Source organism: Leucoraja erinacea, unplaced genomic scaffold (assembly GCF_028641065.1).
Source record: "Leucoraja erinacea ecotype New England unplaced genomic scaffold, Leri_hhj_1 Leri_259S, whole genome shotgun sequence".
Taxonomy (NCBI): Eukaryota; Metazoa; Chordata; class Chondrichthyes; order Rajiformes; family Rajidae; genus Leucoraja; species Leucoraja erinaceus.
Window position 1 is genome coordinate 51,644 of NW_026576160.1, and position 23,357 is coordinate 75,000.

A 23,357-nucleotide genomic window follows, 5' to 3' on the forward strand; every position below is an offset into this window, starting at 1 on the left:
GTACAGTTTTGGTCTCCAAATCTGAGGAAGGACATTATTGCCATAGAGGGAGTGCAGAGACGGTTCACCAGACTGATTCCTGGGATGTCAGGACTGTCTTATGAAGAAAGACTGGATAGACTTGGTTTATACTCTCTAGAATTTAGAAGATTGAGAGGGGATCTTATAGAAACTTACAAAATTCTTAAGGGGTTGGACAGGCTAGATGCAGGAAGATTGTTCCCGATGTTAGGGAAGTCCAGGACAAGGGGTCACAGCTTAAGGATAAAGGGGAAATCCTTTAATACCGAGATGAGAAGAACTTTTTTCACACAGAGAGTGGTGAAATCTCTGGAACTCTCTGCCACAGAGGGTAGTTGAGGCCAGTTCATTGGCTATATTTAAGAGGGAGTTAGATGTGGCCCTTGTGGCTAAGGGGATCAGGGGGTATGGAGAGAAGGCAGGTACGGGATACTGAGTTGGATGATCAGCCATGATCATATTGAATGGCGGTGCAGGCTCGAAGGGCCGAATGGCCTACTCCTGCACCTAATTTCTATGTTTCTATGTGTTAGTTAGTTAGTTAATGTTGGTCAGTGCAGACTCAGTGGGCCGAAGGGTCTCAAAAGTAAACTAAATCAAACTACTAAAGTCTCCTGCTAAATTGACAACTTAGATTGTTTGAGCTAGTGGGAGAGGTCAGATCGCCCAGAAGGGGGACAAAAATGCTGGAGAAACTCAGCGGGTGAGGCAGCATCTATGGAGCGAAGGAATAGGTGACGTTTCGGGTTGAGACCCGAAGGGTCTCGACCCGAAACGTCACCTATTCCATCGCTCCATAGATGGGTCTCGATCCTTCTTCAGGTCAGATAGCCTGGATTATTTCCACTGCATCTTAAGGTGAGGGGGGAAAGATTTAATAGGAACCTGAGGGGTTCGGAGAAGGATTTCCGGGATGTTGCCAGGACCATATTGCCTGAGCTTTCGGGATAGGTTGGGCCGGCAGAGCCTTTTATTCCTTGGTGCGCAGGAGGATGAGGGGTGATCTTCCAGAGGTGTATAAAATGGCCTACCCTGCCATTCAATCATGGCTGATCTATCTCTATATGCTAAAGTAAGCATGCAGGTACAGCAGGCAGTGAAGAAAGCGAATGGCATGTTTGGCCTTTATAACAAGAAGAATCGAATATAGGAGCAAAGAGGTCCTTCTGCAGTTGTACAGAGCCCTAGTGAGACCACACCTGGAGTATTGTGTGCAGTTTTGGTCCCCTAATTCGGGAAAGGACATTCTTGTATTTGAGGGAGCCCAGTGTAGGTTTACAAGGTTAAACGCTGACTGTCATATGCTGAGAGAATGGAGCAGCTGGGCTTGTACACTCTGGAGATTAGAAGGATGAGAGGCAATCTCATTGAAACATATAAGATTGTTAAGGGCTTGGACACGCTAGAGGCAGAAAACATGTTCCCGATGTTGGGGGAGTCCAGAACCAGGGGCCACGCACAGTTTAAAAATAAGGAGTAAGCCATTTAGAATGGAGACGAGGAAACACTTTTTCTCACAGAGAGTGGTGAGTCTGTGGAATTCCCTGCCTCAGAGGGGGGTGGAGGCCGGTTCTCTGGATGCTTTCAAGAGAGAGCTAGATAGGGCTCTTAAAAATAGCAGAGCCTGGGGAGAAGGCAGGAACGGGATACTGATTGGGGATGATTAGCCATGATCACATTAAATGGCGGTGCTGGCTTGCAGGGCCAAATGGCCTCCACTCCTGCACCTATTGTCTATTGCCTCTCCCTCCTAACCCCATTCTCCTGCCTTCTCCCCGACACCCGCACTGATCAAGAATCTATCTATCACTGCCTTAAAAATATCTACTGACTTGTGGCCTCCACCGCCGTCTGTGGCAAAGAATTCCACCCTCTGGCTGAAGAAATGGAGGGATTTGTATCACGTGCACCCTAGCCACTCCCCCATCCTCTCCCCTCTCCCATCGGGCAAGAGGTACAGAAGTGTGAAAACAAACGCACACACCTCCAGATTCAGGGGCAGTTTCTTCCCGGCTGTTATCAGGCAACTGAACCATCCTACCACAACCAGAGAGTGGTCCTGAACTACTATAGAAACATAGATATTAGGTGCAGGAGTAGGCCATTCGGCCCTTCGAGCCTGCACCGCCATTCAATATGATCATGGCTGATCATCCACTCAGTATCCCGTACCTGCCTTCTCTCCATACCCTCTGATCCCCTTAGCCACAAGGGCCACATCTAACTCTCTCTTAAATATAGCCAATGAACTGGCCTCGACTACCCTCTGCGGCAGAGAGTTCCAGAGATTCACCCACTCTCTGTGTGAAAAAAGTTCTTCTCATCTCGGTTTTAAAGGATTTCCCCCTTATCCATAAGCTGTGACCCCTTGTCCTGGACTTCCCCAACATCGGGAGCAATCTTCCTGCATCTAGCCTGTCCAACCCCTTAAGAATTTTGTAAGTTTCTATAAGATCCCCTCTCAATCTCCTAAATTCTAGAGAGTATAAACCAAGTCTATCCAGTCTTTCTTCATAAGACAATCCTGACATCCCAGGAATCAGTCTGGTGAACCTTCTCTGCACTCCCTCTATGGCAATAATGTCCTTCCTCAGATTTGGAGACCAAAACTGTACGCAATACTCCAGGTGTGGTCTCACCAAGACCCTGTACAGCTGCAGTAGAAGCTCCCTGCTTCTATACTCAAATCCTTTTGCTATGAAAGCTAACATACCATTCGCTTTCTTCACTGCCTGCTGCACCTGCATGCCTACTTTCAATGACTGGTGTACCATGACACCCAGGTCTCGCTGCATCTCCCCTTTTCCTAATCGGCCACCATTTAGATAATAGTCTACTATCTACCTCATTGGTGACCCTCGGACTATCTTTAATCGGACTTGACCTTGCACTAAATGTTATTCCCTTTATCCTGTATCTGTACACTGTGGACAGCTCGATTGTAATCATGCTATTAGGATTTCAGTATAGGAGTAAAGAGGTTCTTCTGCAGTTGTATAGGGCTCTGGTGAGACCACATCTGGAGTATTGTGTACAGTTTTGGTCTCCTAATTTGAGGAAGGACGTCCTTGTGATTGAGGCAGTGCAGCGTAGGTTCACGAGATTGATCCCTGGGATGGCGGGACTGTCATATGAGGAAAGATTAAAAAGACTAGGCTTGTATTCACTGGAGTTTAGAAGGATGAGCGGGCGGAATCTTATAGAAACATGTAAAATTATAAAAGGACTGGACAAGCTAGATGCAGGAAAAATGTTCCCAATGTTGGGCGAGTCCAGACTCCACCAGCCCCTAGAGCTCTATCTAACTTTCTCTTAAATCCATCCAGTGACTTGGCCTCCACTGCCCTCTGTGGCTGGGAATTCCACAAATTCGCAACTCTCAATGATGGGTGAGTCCAGAACCAGGGGCAACACACAGTCTCAGAATAAAGGGGAGGCCATTTAAGACTGAGGTGAGAAAAAACTTTTTCACCCAGAGAGTTGCGAATTTGTGGAATTCCCTGCCACAGAGGGCAGTGGAGGCCAAGTCACTGGATGGATTTAAGAGAGAGTTAGATCGAGCTCTAGGGGCGAGTGGAGTCGAGGGATATGGGGAGAAGGCAGGCACGGGTGATTGATTGGGGACGATCAGCCATGATCACAATGAATGGCGGTGCTGGCTCGAAGGGCCCGAATGGCCTCATCCTGCACCTATTTTCTATGCATTGCCTTTCCGCTGACTGGATAGCACGCAACGAAAGCTTTTCACTGTACCTCGGTACACGGGACAGTAAACAAAACACAACTATTGACTCTGCTTTGTGCACCACCACTGACTAATATATGACGACAATTTCTGTCAATTTACTTCCCTCTACCCCCATGAAAAAGCTGTAATTAATTTGCCAAAGCTTGTAAAAGCTCGCTAACTCTATTTGATTGCATTACGGTTTTTCGAAATGCCCTTCCTAATTTCTTTAATGGATCCTGGCAATATCCTTAATGGAAGATCAGCGACTAACTACTGATCCGTTTCCTGCACTCTATCTCCGATCTTTCCCAAATATTGTTTTTGTGGGTTCTTCGGTCAGCCACAACCTTTTTAAAATCTAGAGAATTTTAGAAAACAGCGTCTGATGCACCAATTATTACCGATCAATGTAATATTACCAATTATCTGAGCGTTACCAATCATTGCGGTATTGGGAGATTGTTTACGACTTAATTTGTTCAGCACTGTGCAGGAAGGAACTGCAGGTGCTGGTTTAGACCGAAGGTAGACACAAAAAAGCTGGAGTAACTCAGCGGGACAGGCAGCATCTCTGGAGAGAAGGAATGGGTCGAGACTGAAGAAGGTTGTTTTCACACAGAGAGTGGTGAATCTCTGGAACTCTCTGCCACAGAGGGTAGTTGAGGCCAGTTCATTGGCTATATTTAAGAGGGAGTTAGATGTGGCCCTTGTGGCTAAGGGGATCAGAGGGTATGGAGAGAAGGCAGGTACAGGATACTGAGTTGGATGATCAGCCATGATCATATTGAATGGCGGTGCAGGCTTGAACCATAGAAATTCACCACACAGAGAGTGGTGAATCTGTGGAATTCTCTGCCACAGAAGGTAGTTGAGGCCACAGTTCATTGGCTATATTTAAGGAGGGAGTTAGATGTGGCCCTTGTGGCTAAGGGGATCAGAGGGTATGGAGAGAAGGCAGGTACGGGATACGGAGTTGGATGATCAGCCATGATCATATTGAATGGCGGTGCAGGATCGAAGGGCCGAATGGCCTACTCCTGCAACTAATTTCTATGTTTCTAAGGGTTTTAGAAGTTTAGAAGGATGAGTGGGTTGATCTTAGAGAAACATATAAAATTATAAAAGGACTGGACAAGCTAGATACAGGAAAAATGTTCCCAATGTTGGGTGAGTCCAGAACCAGGGGCCACACTTAGAATAAAGGGGAGGCCATTTAAGACTGAGGTGAGAAAAAACTTTTTCACCCAGAGAAACATAGAAAATAGGTGCAGAAGGAGGCCATTTGAGCCAGCACCGCCATTCATTATGATCATGGCTGATCATCCCCTATCAATAACCCATGCCTGCCTTCTCCCCATATCCCTTGACTCCACCAGCCCCTAGAGCTCTATCTAACTCTCGCTTAAAATCTATCCAGTGACTTGGCCTCCACTGCCCTCTGTGGCAGGGAATTCCATAAATTCACAACTCTCTGGGTGAAAAAGGTTTTTCTCACCTCGGTCTTAAATGGCCTCCCCGTTATTCTGAGACTGTGTGTGGCCCCTGGTTCTGGACTCGCCCATCATTGGGAACATTTTTCCTGCATCTAGCTTGTCCAGTCCTTTTATGAAACACTGAATGGTATAATCTGATATTATTACCACCAGTAGGCCAATATCTGTATGCTTACCCAAGCAATCTAGTAGAGAACTAGAATATAAAAACAGGGATGTAATGCTAAGGGTTTATAAGACACTGGTCAGACCACATTTGGAGTATTGCGGGCAGTTTTGGGATCCGAAGCTGAGGAAGGTTGTTTAAGAAGGAACTGCAGATGCTGGAGAATCGAAGGTAGACAAAAGTGCTGGAGAAACTCAGCGGGTGCAGCAGCATCTATGGAGCGAAGGAAATGGGCAACGTTTCGGGCCGAAACCCTTCTTCAGACTGATATTAACACTTTAGTTTAGAGATACAGCGTGGAAACAGGCCCTTTGGCCAACCTGCTAGTCCCGTCTGCCCGCGTTTGGCCCGTATCCCTCCAAAACCTGTCCTATCCACATACCTGCCTAAATGTTTCTTAAACAATAGACAATAGACAATAGGTGCAGGAGTAGACCATTCAGCCCTTCGAGCCAGCACTGCCATTCACCGCCACGAAACGTCACAGTTTAAGGATAAAGGGGAAATCTTTTAGGACCGAGATGAGGAAAACTTTTTTCACACAGAGAGTGGTGAATCTGTGGAATTCTCTCCCGCAGAAGGTAGTTGAGGCCACAGTTCATTGGCTATATTTAAGAGGGAGTTAGATGTGGCCATTGTGGCTAAAGGGATCAGGGGGTATGGAGAGAAGGCAGGTACAGGATACTGAGTTGGATGATCAGCCATGATCATATTGAGTGGCGGTGCAGGCTCGAAGGGCCGAATGGCCTCCTGCACCTATTTTCTATGTTTCTATGTTGCCTATTTCCTTCGCTTCATAGATGCTGATGCACCCGCTGAGTTTCTCCAGCATTTTGGAAAAACTGTTTTTATGTCTGGGTGTGGCAGCTTTGACGGTCCGGAGTCGCCTTCCAGAGGGAAGTGATTCAAAGAGTTTGTGGCCAGGTCAGAGATGATCTTGCCCGCTCGCTTCCTGGCCCTTGCAGTGCAGAGTTCGTCATTGGAGGGAAGGTTGCAGCCAACAACCTCCAAACGTTTGGAGTGCGGGAGGAAACCGAAGATCTTGGAGAAAACCCACGCAGGTTACGGGGAGAAACGTGCAAACTCCGCACAGACAGCGCCCGCATTCGGGTCTCTGGCGCTGTGAGGTAGCAGCTCTACCCGCAACACACACACACACACATACACACACACACACACACACACACACACACACACACCACACACACACACACACACACACACACACACACACACACACACACACACACACACACACACACACACTCAAAGGTTTACAGGACGAAGACAGGTGAATGGGGTTGAGAGGGAGAGATAGATCGACTGTGATTGATGGGCCGAATGGCCTAACTCTGCTCCTATGGCTGACGAACCTATGAACTTATGACGGCAGCATCTGTGTCTCAAAGTGTTTTCAGGGCTGCCGAGGGATCGCTTGAACAGACAGCACAGCCAAAATATTTTGTTTCCAATGACAACAGGAGCAGCAATCCCCCAGAGCCCGTCAGACCAAAACAATGCCAGCCAGCTAAATATAGTGGGGGACGGCACTGTGGTGCAGCGGGTAGAGCTGCTGCCTCACAGCGACAGAGAGTGACCCGGGTTCCATCCTGACTGCTGGTGCTGTCTAAGAATAAAGGGGTCGGCCATTTAGGACTGAGATGAGGAAAAACTTTTTCACCCAGAGAGTCGTGAATCTGTGGAATTCTCTGCCACAGAAGCGCAGTGGAAGGTCGATTCTCTGGATGATCAGCCATGATCATATTGAATGGCGGTGCAGGCTCGAAGGGCCGAATGGCCTCTACTCCTGCACCTAATTTCTATGTTTCTATGTTTTCAAGAGAGAGTTAGATTTAGCTCCTGGGGCTAACGGAATCAAGGGATACTTGCGTGCAGTTTTGGTCTCCAAATCTGAGGAAGGACATTATTGCCATAGAGGGAGTACAGAGAAGGTTCACCAGACTGATTCCTGGGATGTCAGGACTGTCTTATGAAGAAAGACTGGATAGACTTGGTTTATACTCTCTAGAATTTAGGAGATTGAGAGGGGATCTTATAGAAACTTACAAAATTCTTAAGGGGTTGGACAGGCTAGATGCAGGAAGATTGTTCCCGATGTTGGGGAAGTCCAGGACAAGGGGTCACAGCTTAAGGATAAGGGGGAAATCCTTTTAAAACCGAGATGAGGAGAACTTTTTTCACACAGAGAGTGGTGAATCTCTGGAACTCTCTGCCACAGAGGGTAGTTGAGGCCAGTTCATTGGCTATATTTAAGAGGGAGTTAGATGTGGCCCTTGTGGCCAAGGGGATCAGAGGGTATGGAGAGAAGGCAGGTACGGGATACTGAGTTGGATGATCAGCCATGATCATATTGAATGGCGGTGCAGGCTCGAAGGGCCGAATGGCCTACTCCTGCACCTAATTTCTATGTTTTCTATGTTTCTATGATACGGGGAGAAGGCAGGAATGAGGAACTGATCAGCCGTGATCATAAATGGTCGAGTTGCTGGCCCACAGCGCCACAGCACCGGGTTTAACATCCTGACCACGAGCGCGGAGTTTGCACGATCTCCCCGTGACCTGCACAGGTTTCACCCAGAGAGTGGTGAATCTGTGGGATTCTCTGCACAGAAGGCAGTGAAAGGTCGATTCTCTGGATGTTTTCAAGAGAGAGTTAGGTTTAGCTCTTGAGGCTAACGGAAACAAGAGATACGGGGAGAAGGCAGGAACAGGGTACTGATTTTGGGTAGTCGAACTCCTGCACCTATTTACTATGTTTCTGTGTCTGCATGGAGTTTGTACGTTCTCCCCGTGACCTGCGTGGGTTTTCTCCAGGATATCAGGCTTGCTCCCACATTTTATTGAAAAGATTCACTGGAGTTTAGAAGGAAGAGGTGGGGGGATCTTATAGAAACACATACAATTATAAAAGGACTGGACAAGCTAGATGCAGGAAAAATGTTCCCAATGTTGGACAAGTCCAGAACCAGGGGCCAGGCAGGCACGGGTTATTGATAGGGGATGATCACAATGAATGGCGGTGCTGGCGGGATGGGCTACAGAATGGCCACCTCCTGGTCTTAGAATAAAGGGGAGGTCATCTAAGACTGAGGTGAGAAAAACTGCCTTCTCCCCATATCCCTTGACACCACTAGCCCCTAAAGCTCATCTCTCCAGAACCAGTAGGAGGCCATTCGGCCCTTTGAGCCAGCACCACCACTCACTGTGATCACGGCTGATCGTCCCCAATCAATAACCCGTACCTGCCTTCTCCCCATATCCCTTGACTCCACTAGCCCCTAGAGCTCTATCTAACTCTCTCTTAAATCCATCCAGTGACTTGGCCTCCACTGCCCTCTGTGGCAGGGAATTCCACAAATTCACAACCCTCTGGGTGAAAAAGTTTTTTTCTCACCTCAGCCTTAAATGACCTCCCCTTTTTTCTGAGACTGTGTGTGTGGCCCCTGGTTCTGGACTCGCCCAACATTGAGAGTTGTGAATTTGTGGAATTCCCTGTCACAGAGGGCAGTGGAGGCCAAGTCACTGGATGGATTTAAGAGAGAGTTGGATAGAGCTCTAGGGGCTAGTGGAGTCGAGGGATATGGGGAGAAGGCAGGCACGGGTTATTGATGGGGGACGATCAGCCATGATCACAATGAATGGCAGTGCTGGCTCGAAGGGCCGAATGGCCTCCTCCTCCACCTATTTTCTATGTTTCTATTTCAAAGATGTGCAGGTTAATTGGCTTCAGAAAAATTGTAAATACATCCCTAGGGTGTGTTGGATAGTGTTAGTGTGTGGGGATCGCTGGTCAGTATAGGCTCAGTGGACCGAAGGGCCTGTTTCCGCGCTGTTTCCCTTAACTAAACCTAAGCACTTTGTGAATTATTTTTTTTCCCTTCTCTACATAATTATCTTTCTCTCTCTTCGCTGTCTCCTGATATCATTTTCTGTTCCTTTGTTAAGAGGCTTAATTTCAGTCTCCAAAACCGCAGGGAATGGATTGATGAGAGCTGAGATTTCTGATTTTTCAGGGAGATTAAGGTCCTTACACACGTCACTTTGGCATTGAAGAGCGATTGCGTCTGTACAGGAAGGAACTGCCGGTGCTGGTTTAAACCGAAGACAGACACAAAATGCTGGAGTAACTCAGCGGGACGGGCAGCGTCTCAGGAGAGAAGGAATGGGTGATGTTTCGGGTCAAGACCCTTCTTCAGACTGAGAGTCGGGGGGGAGAGGGAAAGGAGAGATCTAGACGGTGATGTGGGGAGATATAGAACAAATAGACAATAGACAATAGGTGCAGAGGTAGGCTGGAGTAACTCAGCGGGTGCAGCAGCATCTATGGAGCTAAGGAAATAGGTAACGTTTCGGGCCGAAACCCGGAAGGGTTTCGGCCCGAAACGTTGCCTATTTCCAGAAGGGTTTCGGCCCGAAACGTTGCCTATTTCCTTAGCTCCATAGATGCTGCTGCACCATAACTCAGCGGGTCAGGCAGCATCTGTGGAGAACATGGATAGGTGACGTTTCACAGAGTGCTGGAGTAACTCAGCGGGTCAGGCAGCATCTGTGTGGAGAACATGGATAGGTGACGTTTCACAGAGTGCCGGAGTAACTCAGCGGGTCAGGCAGCATCTGTGTGGAGAACATGGATAGGTGACGTTTCACAGAGTGCTGGAGTAACTCAGCGGGTCAGGCAGCATCTGTGTGGAGAACATGGATAGGTGACGTTTCACAGAGTGCTCAGCGGTGCAGCAGCATCTATGGAGCTCAGCGGGTCGTTTCGGGCAGGATCTGTTTCGGGGAACATGGATCCAGAAGGTGACGTTTCTACTTAGAGTGCTGGACCATAACTCAGCGGGTCGGGTCATAGTGGAACATAGAATAGGTAGACACAGAGTGCAGAAAGTAGAGGCCATTCGGCCCTTTGAGCCTGCACCGCCATTCAATATGATCATGGCTGATCATCCAACTCGGTATCCTGTACCTGCCTTCTCTCCATACCCCCTGATCCCTTTAGCCACAAGGGCCACATCTAACTCCCTCTTAAATACAGCCAATGAACTGTGGCCTCAACTACACTCTGTGGCAGAGAATTCCACAGATTCACCACTCTCTGTGTGGTGAATTTCTATGGTTCGAGCCAGCACCGCCATTCAATGTGATCACGGCTGATCATCCTCAACCACGTACCCCTTCTCCCCATATCCCCTGACTCCGCTATCTTTTAAGAGCCCTATCTAGCTCTCTGTTGAACGCATCCAGAGAACCGCCCTCTGAGGCAGAGAATTGCACACAGACATGAATGAAAGATGTGCAGAAAAGTAATGATTTTTGTTGTTGCGATGGGCTTGGTGAAAACCAGTTACAGACAATGAAACTCAACAAGATGACTTTGAAGCTAGTACCACTTGGGTGAGGGAGGGGATGGAGAGAGGGGGTGCAAGGGTTACTTGAAGTTTGAGAAATCAAAGTTCATACCCCTGGGGTGTAAGCTGCCCAAGCAAAATATCAGATGTTGTTCCTCCATTTAGCGTATGGCTTCAGTCTGCCTTGCATCTGAATTGACTGATCACAGATGTCTCATGATCCCAGGGGCCGTTTGGGCACATCTGGAACAACTGTGGGCACAGCTGGATAGATAACATCCAATCCTTCTGACAGCTGCCTCCATGCATGGTTAGTTCAGTTTCGAGATACAGCGCTGAAACAGGCCCTTCGGCCCACCGAGTCCGTGCCGACCAGCGACCCCCCCCCGCACACTAGCACCATCCTACACACACTAGGGGCAATTTTACATTGATAATAAACCCACTTAACCTACAAACCTGTACATTTTGGAGTGTGGGAGGAAACCGGAGCACCTGGAGAAAACCCACGCAGGTCATGCATGGGAAGAACGTACAAACTCCGCACGGACAGCACCCGTAGTCGGGATCGAACCCGGATCTCTGGTGCCGTGGGGCTGTAACTCTACTGCTGTGCCACCGTTTATGCCCTTCGGCCCTTCAAGTCTACTCCGCCAGGAGAACGGGGTTAGGAGGGAGAGATAGATCAGCCATGATTGAATGGCGGAGTAGACTCAATGGGCCGAATGGCCTAATTCTGCTTCCAGAACTTATGAACCTCTTCAATCATGGCTGATCTATCTCTCCCTCCGAACCCCATTTCCTGCCTTCTTACCATAACCTCTAACACCCGTACTAATCTATCTATTTCAGCCTTAAAAATATCCATTGACTTGTCCTCCACTGCCGTCTGAGGCAGAGAATTCCACAGACTCACAACTCTCTGTGTGAAAAACTGTTTCCTCATCTCCATTCTAAATGGCTTGCCCCTTATTCTTAAACTGTGTGTGTGTGTGGCCCCTGGTTCTGGACACCCCCCAACATCGAGAACATGTTTCCTGCCTCTAGCGTGTCCAAACCCTTAATAATCTTAGGTTACACAAAAAAGCTGGAGAAACTCAGCGGGTGCAGCAGCATCTATGGAGCGAAGGAAATAGGCAACGTTTCGGGCCGAAACCCTTCTTCAGACCCGAAACGTTGCCTATTTCCTTCGCTCCATAGATGCTGCTGCACCCGCTGAGTTTCTCCAGCTTTTTTGTGTAACCTTCGATTCTCCAGCATCTGCAGTTCTCTCTTAAACCCTTAATAATCTTATATGTTTCAATGAGATTCCCTCTCATCCTTCTAAACTCCAGAGTGTACAAGCCCAGCCGCTCCATTCTCTCAGCATATGACAGTCCCGCCATCCCGGGGATTGACCTGGTGAACCTACGCTGGGCTCCCTCAATAGCAAGAACGTCCTTCCTCAAATTAGGGGACCAAAACTGCACACAACACTCCAGGTGTGGTCTCTCTAGGGCCCTGTACAACTGCAGGAGGACCTCTTTGCGCTCTCTCTCTGTCGTATACGAGGCACAACAGAACTAAATACAAATAATTTATCCTTTCTGCCAGTGGCAGCGAACGATCTTTGCGGTTTGCAAATTATTAAATTCACCTTCCCTTGGGCCCTGTCGGCCAGAAAATGGGATTTAATAACAGGTGGATTGAAGAAGGGAAGGTCTGATTATTCCTGTTCTGTGGTGGGGGGAGGTAGGGGAGAGTGGGGGAAGAGGGGAGAGGGGGGGAGAGATGAGGGATGATGTGGGGGGGGGGGAGAGGAGATGGGGTGAGAAGGGGGGAGAAGGGGGGGAGAAGGGGGTGAGGTGGGGGAGAAGGGGGTGAGTCAAGTCAAGTTTATTTGTCACATACACATACGAGATGTGCAGTGAAATGAAAGTGGCAATGCTCGCGGAACAACAAAAACAACCAAAAACTATAAACTTGCTGATGAATGAGGGGTGGGGGGACAAGAGGCTGAGGTGGGGGGGGAGAAGGGGGGGTGAGGTGGGGGGGAGACGGGGGGGGGTGAGGGTGGGGGAGGGGGCGTGAGAGCGGGTGGCAGGGGGGGGGGGAGGGGAGAGGTAGGAGTGGGGAGGAGGGGGTGGGAGGGGAGGGGGGGAGGGATGCAGCTACCTCACAGTTCCGTTAGCAGGTTTGGCCAATAAACACATCATAAAATAGTTAGACAAAAATGCTGGGGAAACTCAGCGGGTGAGGCAGCATCTACGGAGCAAAGGAAATAGGTGACGTTTCGGGTTGAGCCCCTCCTTCAGACTTTGAGCCAGCACCGCCATTCAATGTGATCATGGCTGATCATCTCCAATCAGTACCCCGGTTCAGATTCAGATTCAATTTTAATTATCATTGTCAGTGTACAGTACAGAGACAACGAAATGCATTTAGCATCTCCCATGAAGAGCGACATAGCAAACGATTTGAATAAATAATAATAAGTGTCCGGGGGGGGGTGGGGGGGGGGGGGGGGGGGGGGGGGGGGGGGGGGTGTGATTGGCAGTCACCGAGGTATGTTGTTGAGTAGAGTGACAGCCGCCGGAAAGAAGCTGTTCCTCGACCTGCTGGTTCGGCAACGGAGAGACCTGTAGCGCCTCCCGGATGGTAGGAGGGTAAACAGTCCATGGTTGGGGTGAGAGCAGTCCTTGGCGATGCTGAGCGCCCTCCGCAGACAGCGCTTGCTTTGGACAGACTCAATGGAGGGGAGCGTGGAACCGGTGATGCGTTGGGCAATTTTCACCACCCTCTGCAATGCCTTCCGGTCGGAGACAGAGCAGTTGCCATACCATACTGTGATGCAGTTGGTAAGGATGCTCTCGATGGTGCAGCGGTAGAAGTTCACCAGGATCTGAGGAGACAGATGGACCTTCTTCAGTCTTCTCAGGAAGAAGAGACGCTGATGAGCCTTCTTGATCAGAGTTCATTGGCTATATTTAAGAGTGAGTTAGATGTGGCCCTTGTGGCTAAAGGGATCAGGGGGGTATGGAGAGAAGGCAGGTACAGGATACTGAGTTGGATGATCAGCCATGATTATATTGAATGGCGGTGCAGGCTCGAAGGGCCGAATGGCCTCTACTCCTGCACCTATGTTTCTATGTAAAGTCCACCACTAACTTATGAGGGGGATTCATGCTGATGACACTGTGGTGGTGGGCCTGATCTCAGACAACGATGAGAAGGCCTACCGGGAGAGGTGGCTGATCTAGCACTCTGGTGCCAGGATAACAGCCTCCTCTTGAACATCAAAAAAACGAAGGAGCTGATCGTGGACTTTAGGAGGGCACATCATCCGAGGACGTACACTCCATTGAGGATAAATGGGGATCCTGTGGATAGGGTGAACTGTTTTAAATATCTGGGAGTCCACATCACTGAGGATATGACATGGGCATCACACGCCTCAGCACTCGTGAGTAAGGCAAGGCAGCGCCTTTACCACCTCAGGCAATTGAGGAAATTCAGAGTGTCTCCGAGGATCCTCCAGTGCTTCTACGCAGCGGCGGTGGAAAGCATCTTGTCCGGGAACATTACCATCTGGTTTGGGAATTGCTCTGCCGAGGACAAGAAGGCTCTGCAGAGAGTAGTGCGTTCGGCCGAACGCACTATGGGAACTTCACTCGCCCCCCTGCAGGAACTATACAACAGGAGGTGCAACTCCAGAGCAAATAAAATCACGGGAGACCCCTTCCACCCCTGCAACGGACTGTTCCAGCTGCTACGGTCAGGCAAACACCTCCGTTGCCATGCGGTGAGAACGGAGAGGTTGAGAAGGAGTTTCTTCCCAGAGGCAATTCGGACTGTAAACGCCTATCTCACCAGGGACTAACTCTACAGAAAGTTTTTCCTTCCATTATTTATTATGTAAAAGAATATGTGTGTTATGATTGTGTGTATAATTTGTTTGGTTGTTTTGTTGTTTGTCTTTTGCACAAAAGTCCGCGAGCGTTGCCACTTTCATTTCACTGCACATCTCGTATGTGTATGTGACAAATAAACTTGACTTGACTTGACTGAGGGGGGGGGGGAGTGAGTGGGGTGATTGCCATGTGTTAAAAAAAAATTCCGTTGACTTGTTTTTCAGACTTCCAAGTATTCCATGTCCTTGAAATGCCTTATCAGCCTCTCCACCATGATCCTGCTGGGACTCATCGTAGCGTACCATGCCAGGGAAGTCCAGGTAGGTCATCTCTCCGCACTGCGGGCGGTTTCTGGGCCCCGTCCGTGTCCGAGGAAGGTTGCGCCGGCTCTGGAGAGGGTCCAGAGGAGGTTTTACAAGAACCATCCCAGGAATGTGGGGGGAGGGGGTCCCTCAGATCGGCCGTCTTTGGGGTTACTGAACATCTAAGTTGAGGGGCGATCGACCATGCCTTTGCGGTTGCAGCTCCTAGACTGTGGAACAGCGTCCCTTAGAACTGAGGAAATCTCAGTTCCAAATCTGAGGAAGGACATTCTTGCCATAGAGGGAGTGCAGAGACGGTTCACCAGACTGATTCCTGGGATGTCAGGACTGTCTTATGAAGAAAGACTGGATTAGACTTGGTTTATACTCTCTAGAATTTAGAAGATTGAGAGGGGATCTTATAGAAACTTACAAAATTCTTAAGGGTTGGACAGGCTAGATGCAGGAAGATTGTTCCCGATGTTGGGGGAAGTCCAGGACAAGGGGTCACAGCTTAAGGATAAAGGGGAAATCCTTTAAAACCGAGATGAGAAGAACTTTTTTCACACAGGGAGTGGTGAATCTCTGGAACTCTCTGCCACAGAGGGTAGTTGAGGCCACAGTTCATTGGCTATATTTAAGAGGGAGTTAGATGTGGGCCTTGTGGCTAAGGGGATCAGGGGGTATGGAGAGAAGGCAGGTACGGGATACTGAGTTGGATGATCAGCCATGATCATATTGAATGGCGGTGCTGGTGCAGGCTCGAAGGGCCGAATGGCCTCTACTCCTGCACCTAATTTCTATGTTTCTATGTAACTGCCCCCTCCATCGACTCCTTTAAGTCGAGACTTAAACTCATCTCTACTCCCCAAGCCTTTCTTGACGTCCTCTGAGGGAGGGCTATATGTATGTAGTGATGTACGTACTTAATCTATGAACCACTGTTGTTTGTTATACTGTTCTTATACCAATGTAAAGCACTTTGGCCAATGGGAGTTGCTTTTTAAAGGTGCTGTAGAAATAAAAGTGGCTCGACTTGATGATGAGCGTTTGTCGGCACTGGGCCTGTACTCGCTGGAGTTTAGAAGAAAGAGGGGGGGACCTCATTGAAACGTCACCGAACAGTGAAACATAGAAACATAGAAATTAGGTGTTTAGAATCATCCAATTCAGTATCCCATACCTGCCTTCTCTCCATGCCCCCTGATCCCTTTAGCCACAAGGGCCACATCTAACTCCCTCTTAAATATAGCCAATGAACTGTGTGGCCTCAACTACCTTCTGTGGCAGAGAATTCCACAGATTCACCACTCTCTGTGTGTGAAAAGTGTTTTTCTCATCTCAGTCCTAAAAGATTTCCCCCTTATCCTTAAACTGTGTGACCCCTTGTTCTGGACTTCCCCAACATCCCTTAACCCTCTAGCTGTCTCCTCCCACCCTCCTATCCGCCCGCCCTCGGGCTCCTCCTCCTCCCCTTTTCCTTCCTTCTCCCCCCCCCCCCACCCCCCATCGGTCTGAAGAAGGGTTTCGGCCCAAAACGTCGCCTATTTCCTTCGCTCCATAGATGCTGCTGCACCTGCTGAGTTTCTCCAGCAATTTTGTGTACCTTCGATTTTCCAGCATCTGCACAGTTCCTTCTTGAACACATCGGGAACAATCTTCCTGCATCTAGCCTGTCCAACCCCTTAAGAATTTTGTAAGTTTCTATAAGATCCCCCCTGAAAGGCCCGGATAGAGTGGATGTTTCCACTAGTGGGAGAGTCTAGGACCAGAGGGCACAGCCTCAGAATAAAAGGACGTTCCTTTAGGAAGGAGACGAGGAGGAATTTCTTTAGCCAGAGGGTGGTGAATCTGTGGAATTTTGCATTTTGATTTACTTGTGGTGGGTTTTGTTTCAACTGTTGAGTATTGAATTGCTGCAGACGCTGGTTGACATTGAAGATAGACACAAAATGCTGGAGTAACTCAGCGGGGACTGGCAGCTGTCCTTCTCTCCAGAGTCGCTGCCTGTCCCGCTGAGTTACTCCAGCTTTTTGTGTCTTATCTTCACAATGCTCTAAATGTGGCCTGACCAGCGTCTTAAATATATATATAAGGATGTCAGGACTGTCTTATGAAGAAAGACTGGATAGACTTGGTTTATACTCTCTAGAATTTAGGAGATTGAGAGGGGATCTTATAGAAACTTACAAAATTCTTAAGGGGTTGGAACAGGCTAGATGCAGGAAGATTGTTCCCGATGTTGGGGAAGTCCAGGACAAGGGGTCACAGCTTAAGGATAAGGGGGAAATCCTTTAAAACCGAGATGAGAAGAACTTTTTTCACACAGAGAGTGGTGAATCTCTGGAACTCTCTGCCACAGAGGGTAGTTGAGGCCAGTTCATTGGCTATATTTAAGAGGGAGTTAGATGTGGCCCTTGTGGCTAAGGGGATCAGGGGGTATGGAGAGAAGGCAGGTACGGGATACTGAGTTGGATGATCAGCCATGATCATATTGAATGGCACTGCAGGCTCGAAGGGCCGAATGGCCTCTACTCCTGCACCTAATTTCTATGTTTCTAACTGCCCGCAATACTCCAAATGTGGTCTGACCAGTGTCTTATAAACCCTTAGCATTACATGCCTGTTTTTATATTCTAGTTCTCTACTAGATTGCTTGGGTAAGTATACAGATATTGGCCGACTGGTGGTAATAATATCAGATTATACCATTCAGTGTTTCATAAAAGGACTGGACAAGCTAGATGCAGGAAAAATGTTCCCAATGTTGGGCGAGTCCAGAACCAGGGGCCACACACAGTCTCAGAATAACGGGGAGGCCATTTAAGACCGAGGTGAGAAAAACCTTTTTCACCCAGAGAGTTGTGAATTTATGGAATTCCCTGCCACAGAGGGCAGTGGAGGCCAAGTCACGGGATGGGTTTAAGAGAGAGTTATATATATAGCCTCATCTGACATTGTCCCCTCATGAACAGATAATGAGAAGACTCTTATCCAGTGATGAATCGATATTCATCTTCCTTTCATTAATAAAATATTTTCACTTACTGGGAACAGCAGAGATATCAAATATTAAAGTTTTCCGCTGGGGGTAAGAAGTGATATTATTGAAGGAAGATACGATCTCAATTCCACTTCCCTCAGCACTGAATTGCTTCCATTGAGTTAGAAGTCAAAACCATCGGTACGAGGGGGTGGGTGAGTGGGCAGATGCAGCGTAACGTGGATAAATGTGAGGTTATCCACTTTTTGGCGGCACGAACAAGAAGTTATGTTACGTTAGTTAAGAAGTTAAGAATTTTATTGGTCACATACACCTAGGTGTAGTGAAATGCTTCTTGCCATGCAGCACATAAAGAAAGAATAGGGGTTGTACAGGGTCTTGGTGAGACCACACCTGGAGTATTGCGTGCAGTTTTGGTCTCCAAATCTGAGGAAGGACATTATTGCCATAGAGGGAGTGCAGAGAAGGTTCATTGAATGGTGGTGCTGGCTCGAAGGGCCGAATGGCCTATTCCTGCACCTGTTGTCTATTGTCTATTAATGCTTTAGTGTCACATGTGGCGAGTCACAGTGAAATTTTTTGCTTGAAGACCCAAGGTATTTTGGTGGCAAAAACAGGAAAGCAGACTATTATCTAAATGGTGGCCGACTAGGAAAAGGGGAGATGCAGCGAGACCTGGGTGTCATGGTACACCAGTCATTGAAAGTCAGCATGCAGGTGCAGCAGGCAGTGAAGAAAGCGAATGGTATGTTAGCCTTCATAGCGAAAGGATTTGAGTATAGGAGCAGGGACGTTCTACTGCAGTTGTACAGGGTCTTGGTGAGACCACACCTGGAGTATTGCGTACAGTTTTGGTCTCCAAATCTGATGAAGGACATTATTGCCATAGAGGGAGTGCAGAGAAGGTTCACCAGACTGATTCCTGGGATGTCAGGACTGTCTTATGAAGAAAGACTGGATAGACTTGGTTTATACTCTCTAGAATTTAGGAGATTGAGAGGGGATCTTCTAGAAACTTACAAAATTCTTAATGGGTTGGACAGGCTAGATGCAGGAAGATTGTTCCCGATGTTCGGGAAGTCCAGGACAAGGGGTCACAGCTTAAGGATAAGGGGGAAATCCTTTAAAACCGAGATGAAGAGAACTTTTTTTCACACAGAGAGTGGTGAATCTCTGGAACTCTCTGCCACAGAGGGTAGTTGAGGCCACAGTTCATTGGCTATATTTAAGAGGGAGTTAGATGTGGCCCTTGTGGCTAAGGGGATCAGAGGGTATGGAGAGAAGGCAGGGACGGGATACTGAGTTGGATGATCAGCCATGATCATATTGAATGGCGGTGCAGGCTCGAAGGGCCGAATGGCCTACTCCTGCACCTCATTTCTATGTTTCTATGTTTCTAATACAGACACAACAGTAATAAAGGCATTTAAACATAAAAACATCCCCCCACAATGGGGGGGGGAAGCACAATGTCCAGTCCCCATCCCCAGTTCTCCAATAGTCGGGCCTATTGAGGCCTCCACAGTTGCCTCCACGGATGTTCCAGGCCGTTCTTGCCGGGTGATGTAGCTCCGGCGTCGGGAGAATCCTCACAGCGGCTTGGGGGACCCCGTAACGGCCGCTTCCGTGCTGGAGGCCGCGGCTTCCGAAGCCGACAAGGCCGCGCCGGACGGAGCTGGACAGCTGGCGATCTCGCTGAGAGATCCCGGGCTCCCGATGTTAAAGTTCGGCGCAGCCCCACGGCTCCGCGATGTTTATCTCGGCGGTCTTCAGCTCACCGGAGTTCCAGCGCGGCGAGCCGGGCAAGGCTTCGCCCGCTCCGTGATAGCGCTCCAGCGCTGTGCCGCTGCTGGCCGTGGTTCTGGGCGGCCCCCTCGTGAAACGCCGCTTCAGGCCCGCTGGTAGGCCGCGAGGACGGGTCGACTGTGCAACCCGGAGAAAAGCTGCCTCTCCGACTAGGTAGGGACCCTGAAAGTAGTTTCCCCCTCCCCCCACGTAAAAAAGGCTAGACCTCCAGAACAAAAAACTCAACTAACTAAAAATAAAAAAAAGAGAGGAAAAAAAACGGACAGCTGCAGGCTGGGCAGCCATACCGCACAGGACAGCGCCTCTGTAATAGAAGGCAGATTATTATCTGAATGGTGTCAGATTTGGAAAAGGGGAGATGCAACGAGACCTGGGTGTCCTTGTACACCAGTCACTGAAAGTAAACATGCAGGTTCAGCAGGCAGTGAAGAAAGCAAATGGCATGTTGGCCTTCATAGCGAGAGGATTTGAGTTGAGGAGCAATGAGGTCCTTCTGCAGTTGTACAGGGCCCTGGTGAGACCGCACCTGGAGTATTGTGTGCAGTTTGGGTCTCCTAATTTGTGGAAGGACATTCTTGCTATTGAGATGGCCCAGTGTAGGTTCACCAGGTTAATTCCCGGGATGGCGGGACTGACATATGATGAAAGAATGGGTCGACTGGGCTTGTATTCACTGGAATTTAGATGGATGAGAGGGCATCTTATCGAAACATATCAAATTCTTAACATGCCATTTGCTTTCTTCACTGCCTGCTGTACCTGCATGTTTACGTTCAGTGACTGATGTACAAGCACACCCAGTCTAACAGTTACTTAAATGTTGGAATAGACGCACATACACACACGGACACACGGATACACACACGGACACGCAGACACGCACATACACACACAGACATGCACATATACAAACATGCGCGGAGACGGAGAGACAGAGAAAGAGAGATATATATAAAGACACGCATGCACGCACACACAGACACACACACACACACACAGACACACACACACACAGACACAGACACAGACACACACGCACATAGAGAGACACGTGTGCGCGCGCAGACAGACACACACACAGATACACACACATACACACACACAGACACATACACACACACACACACACACACACACACTCACACACACACACACAGACACACACACACACACACACACACACACACACTTACACACACACACACACACACGCGCACACACACACACACACACACACACACACACACACACACACACACACACACACACACACACACACATACACACACACACACACACACACACACACACACACACACAGATACACACACACACACACACACACACACAGACACACACACACACACACTTACACACACACGCACGCGCACACACACACACACACACACACAGACACACACACACACACACACACACACTTACACACACACACACACACACACACACACACACACACACACACACACACACGCGCACACACAGTCACACACACACACATACACGCGCACACACACACACACACACACACACACACACACACAGATACACACACACACACACACACACACACACACACACACACACACACACACACACACACACACAGATACACACACACACACACACTTACACACACACACACACAGACACACACACAGACACACACACAGACACACACACACCGTGGTCAGGATTGAACCCGTGTCCCTGGCACCGTGACAGTGCCCAGGCAGCCAGCCTGTGCCAAGGTGCCAGCCTGCAAGAACGCTACACACAAAGGCAGCATTTGACTGGGTTTGATGCGGGGCCCCAGCGGTAAACGCAGCATCTCTGCCCTCCGAGTTAAGAGTTGCGGTCGCCATGGCAACTCGGCGCTGCAAAAAATTACTGCCCGTGACTGAGGCCGGGAAATACAACAGGGGCCCACATTGTTCCCACCGTAACTTCGCCATTCCTTTTTCTTTTAAAAGGAAACGTTATGTTGTCAAGCTGGAGAGGGTACTGAGAGGATTTACCAGGATATTGCCAGGACTTGGGTAGGACAGGTTTGGAGGGATATGGACCAAACGCGGGCAGGTGGGACTAGTGTAGACGGGGCATGTTGGCCGGTGTGGGCAAGTTGGGCCGAAGGGCCTGTTTCCACGCTGTATCACTCTATGACCAGAGGGTGTGAGCTGCAGGGAGAGGTTGAGCAGGCTGGGACTCTATTCCTTGGAGCGCAGGAGGATGGAGGGGTGATCTTATAGAGGTGTATAAAATCACAAGGGCAGTCACGGTGGCACAGCAAGATACAAGATACAATTTATTTGTCATTTGGACCCCTTGAGGTCCAAACGAAATGACGTTTCTGCAGCCATACATTACAAACAAATAGACCCAAGACGCAACATAATTTACATAAACATCCATCACATTGCTGTGAAGGAAGGCCAACAAAACTTATCTCTCCACTGCACGCCCCCCCCCCCCCCCATGTCAGAGTCAAAGTCAAAGCCCCGGGCTGGCGATGGCAATTGTCCCGCGGACCATTAAAGCCACGCCGGGTGGTGCGAGGTCGCACACCGGGTTCTTGATGTTAGAGCCCCCGGCGTGCGCTCGCAGAGTCCCGCGGCCATTCCAAGCCGCGCGGGGCGGTGCTGTAAGGCCCCGCTCCAGGAGCTCTTCGACCCCGCAACTCGGGCGGGAGAAGTCGCCGTTGCGGGAGCCCTGAAAAGCGGTCTCCCTCCAGGGACCCGCTGTTGCAGCCTCCGAATCTCCGGAGGTCGGGCCGCAGCAGCAGCAGCGCTCCACCACCGCTCCACCCGCTCTGGACTCGGCCAGCTCCGCGACGGTGAGGTGAGTCGTCGGCACCAGAGCCCCCGGTCTTCCTGTTGGAGGCCGCTCCTCGTTGCAGCCCCAACGACAACGGAGACCCGACAAAGGGCCCTGGTGAGACCGCACCTGGAGTATTGCGTACAGTTTTGGTCTCCAAATCTGAGGAAGGACATTATTGCCATAGAGGGAGTGCAGAGAAGGTTCACCAGACTGATTCCTGGGATGTCAGGACTGTCTTATGAAGAAAGACTGGATAGACTTGGTTTATACTCTCTAGAAATTAGAAGATTGAGAGGGGATCTTACAGAAACTTACAAAATTCTTAAGGGGTTGGACAGGCTAGATGCAGGAAGATTGCTCCCGATGTTGGGGAAGTCCAGGACAAGGGGTCACAGCTTAAGGATAAGGGGGAAATCCTTTAAAACTGAGATGAGAAGAACTTTTTTCACACAGAGAGTGGTGAATCTCTGGAACTCTCTGCCGCAGAGGGTAGTCGAGGGCCACAGTTCATTGGCTATATTTAAGAGGGAGTTAGATGTGGCCCTTGTGGCTAAGGGGATCAGAGGGTATGGAGAGAAGGCAGGTACAGGATACTGAGTTGGATGATCAGCCATGATCATATTGAATGGCGGTGCAGGCTCGAAGGGCCGAATGGCCTACTCCTGCACCTAATTTCTATGTTTCTCTATGTTTTCTAATAAACTGATGAAGTGCAAATAACAGATAATGGGCTATTAATGT

The 23,357-nt window shown here is 49.1% G+C and overlaps 1 protein-coding gene across 1 annotated transcript in view; it reads left to right on the forward strand.

Moving 5' to 3' along the window:
• LOC129693319 (small conductance calcium-activated potassium channel protein 3-like) overlaps positions 1 to 23,357 on the forward strand; it is a 92,346-nt gene that overhangs the window by 11,696 nt on the left and 57,293 nt on the right. The window contains exon 2 of the mRNA XM_055630165.1: positions 14,894 to 14,989. Within this exon, the coding sequence (XP_055486140.1) occupies positions 14,894 to 14,989 (96 nt within the window). The remainder of the gene's footprint in view (positions 1 to 14,893; positions 14,990 to 23,357) is intronic.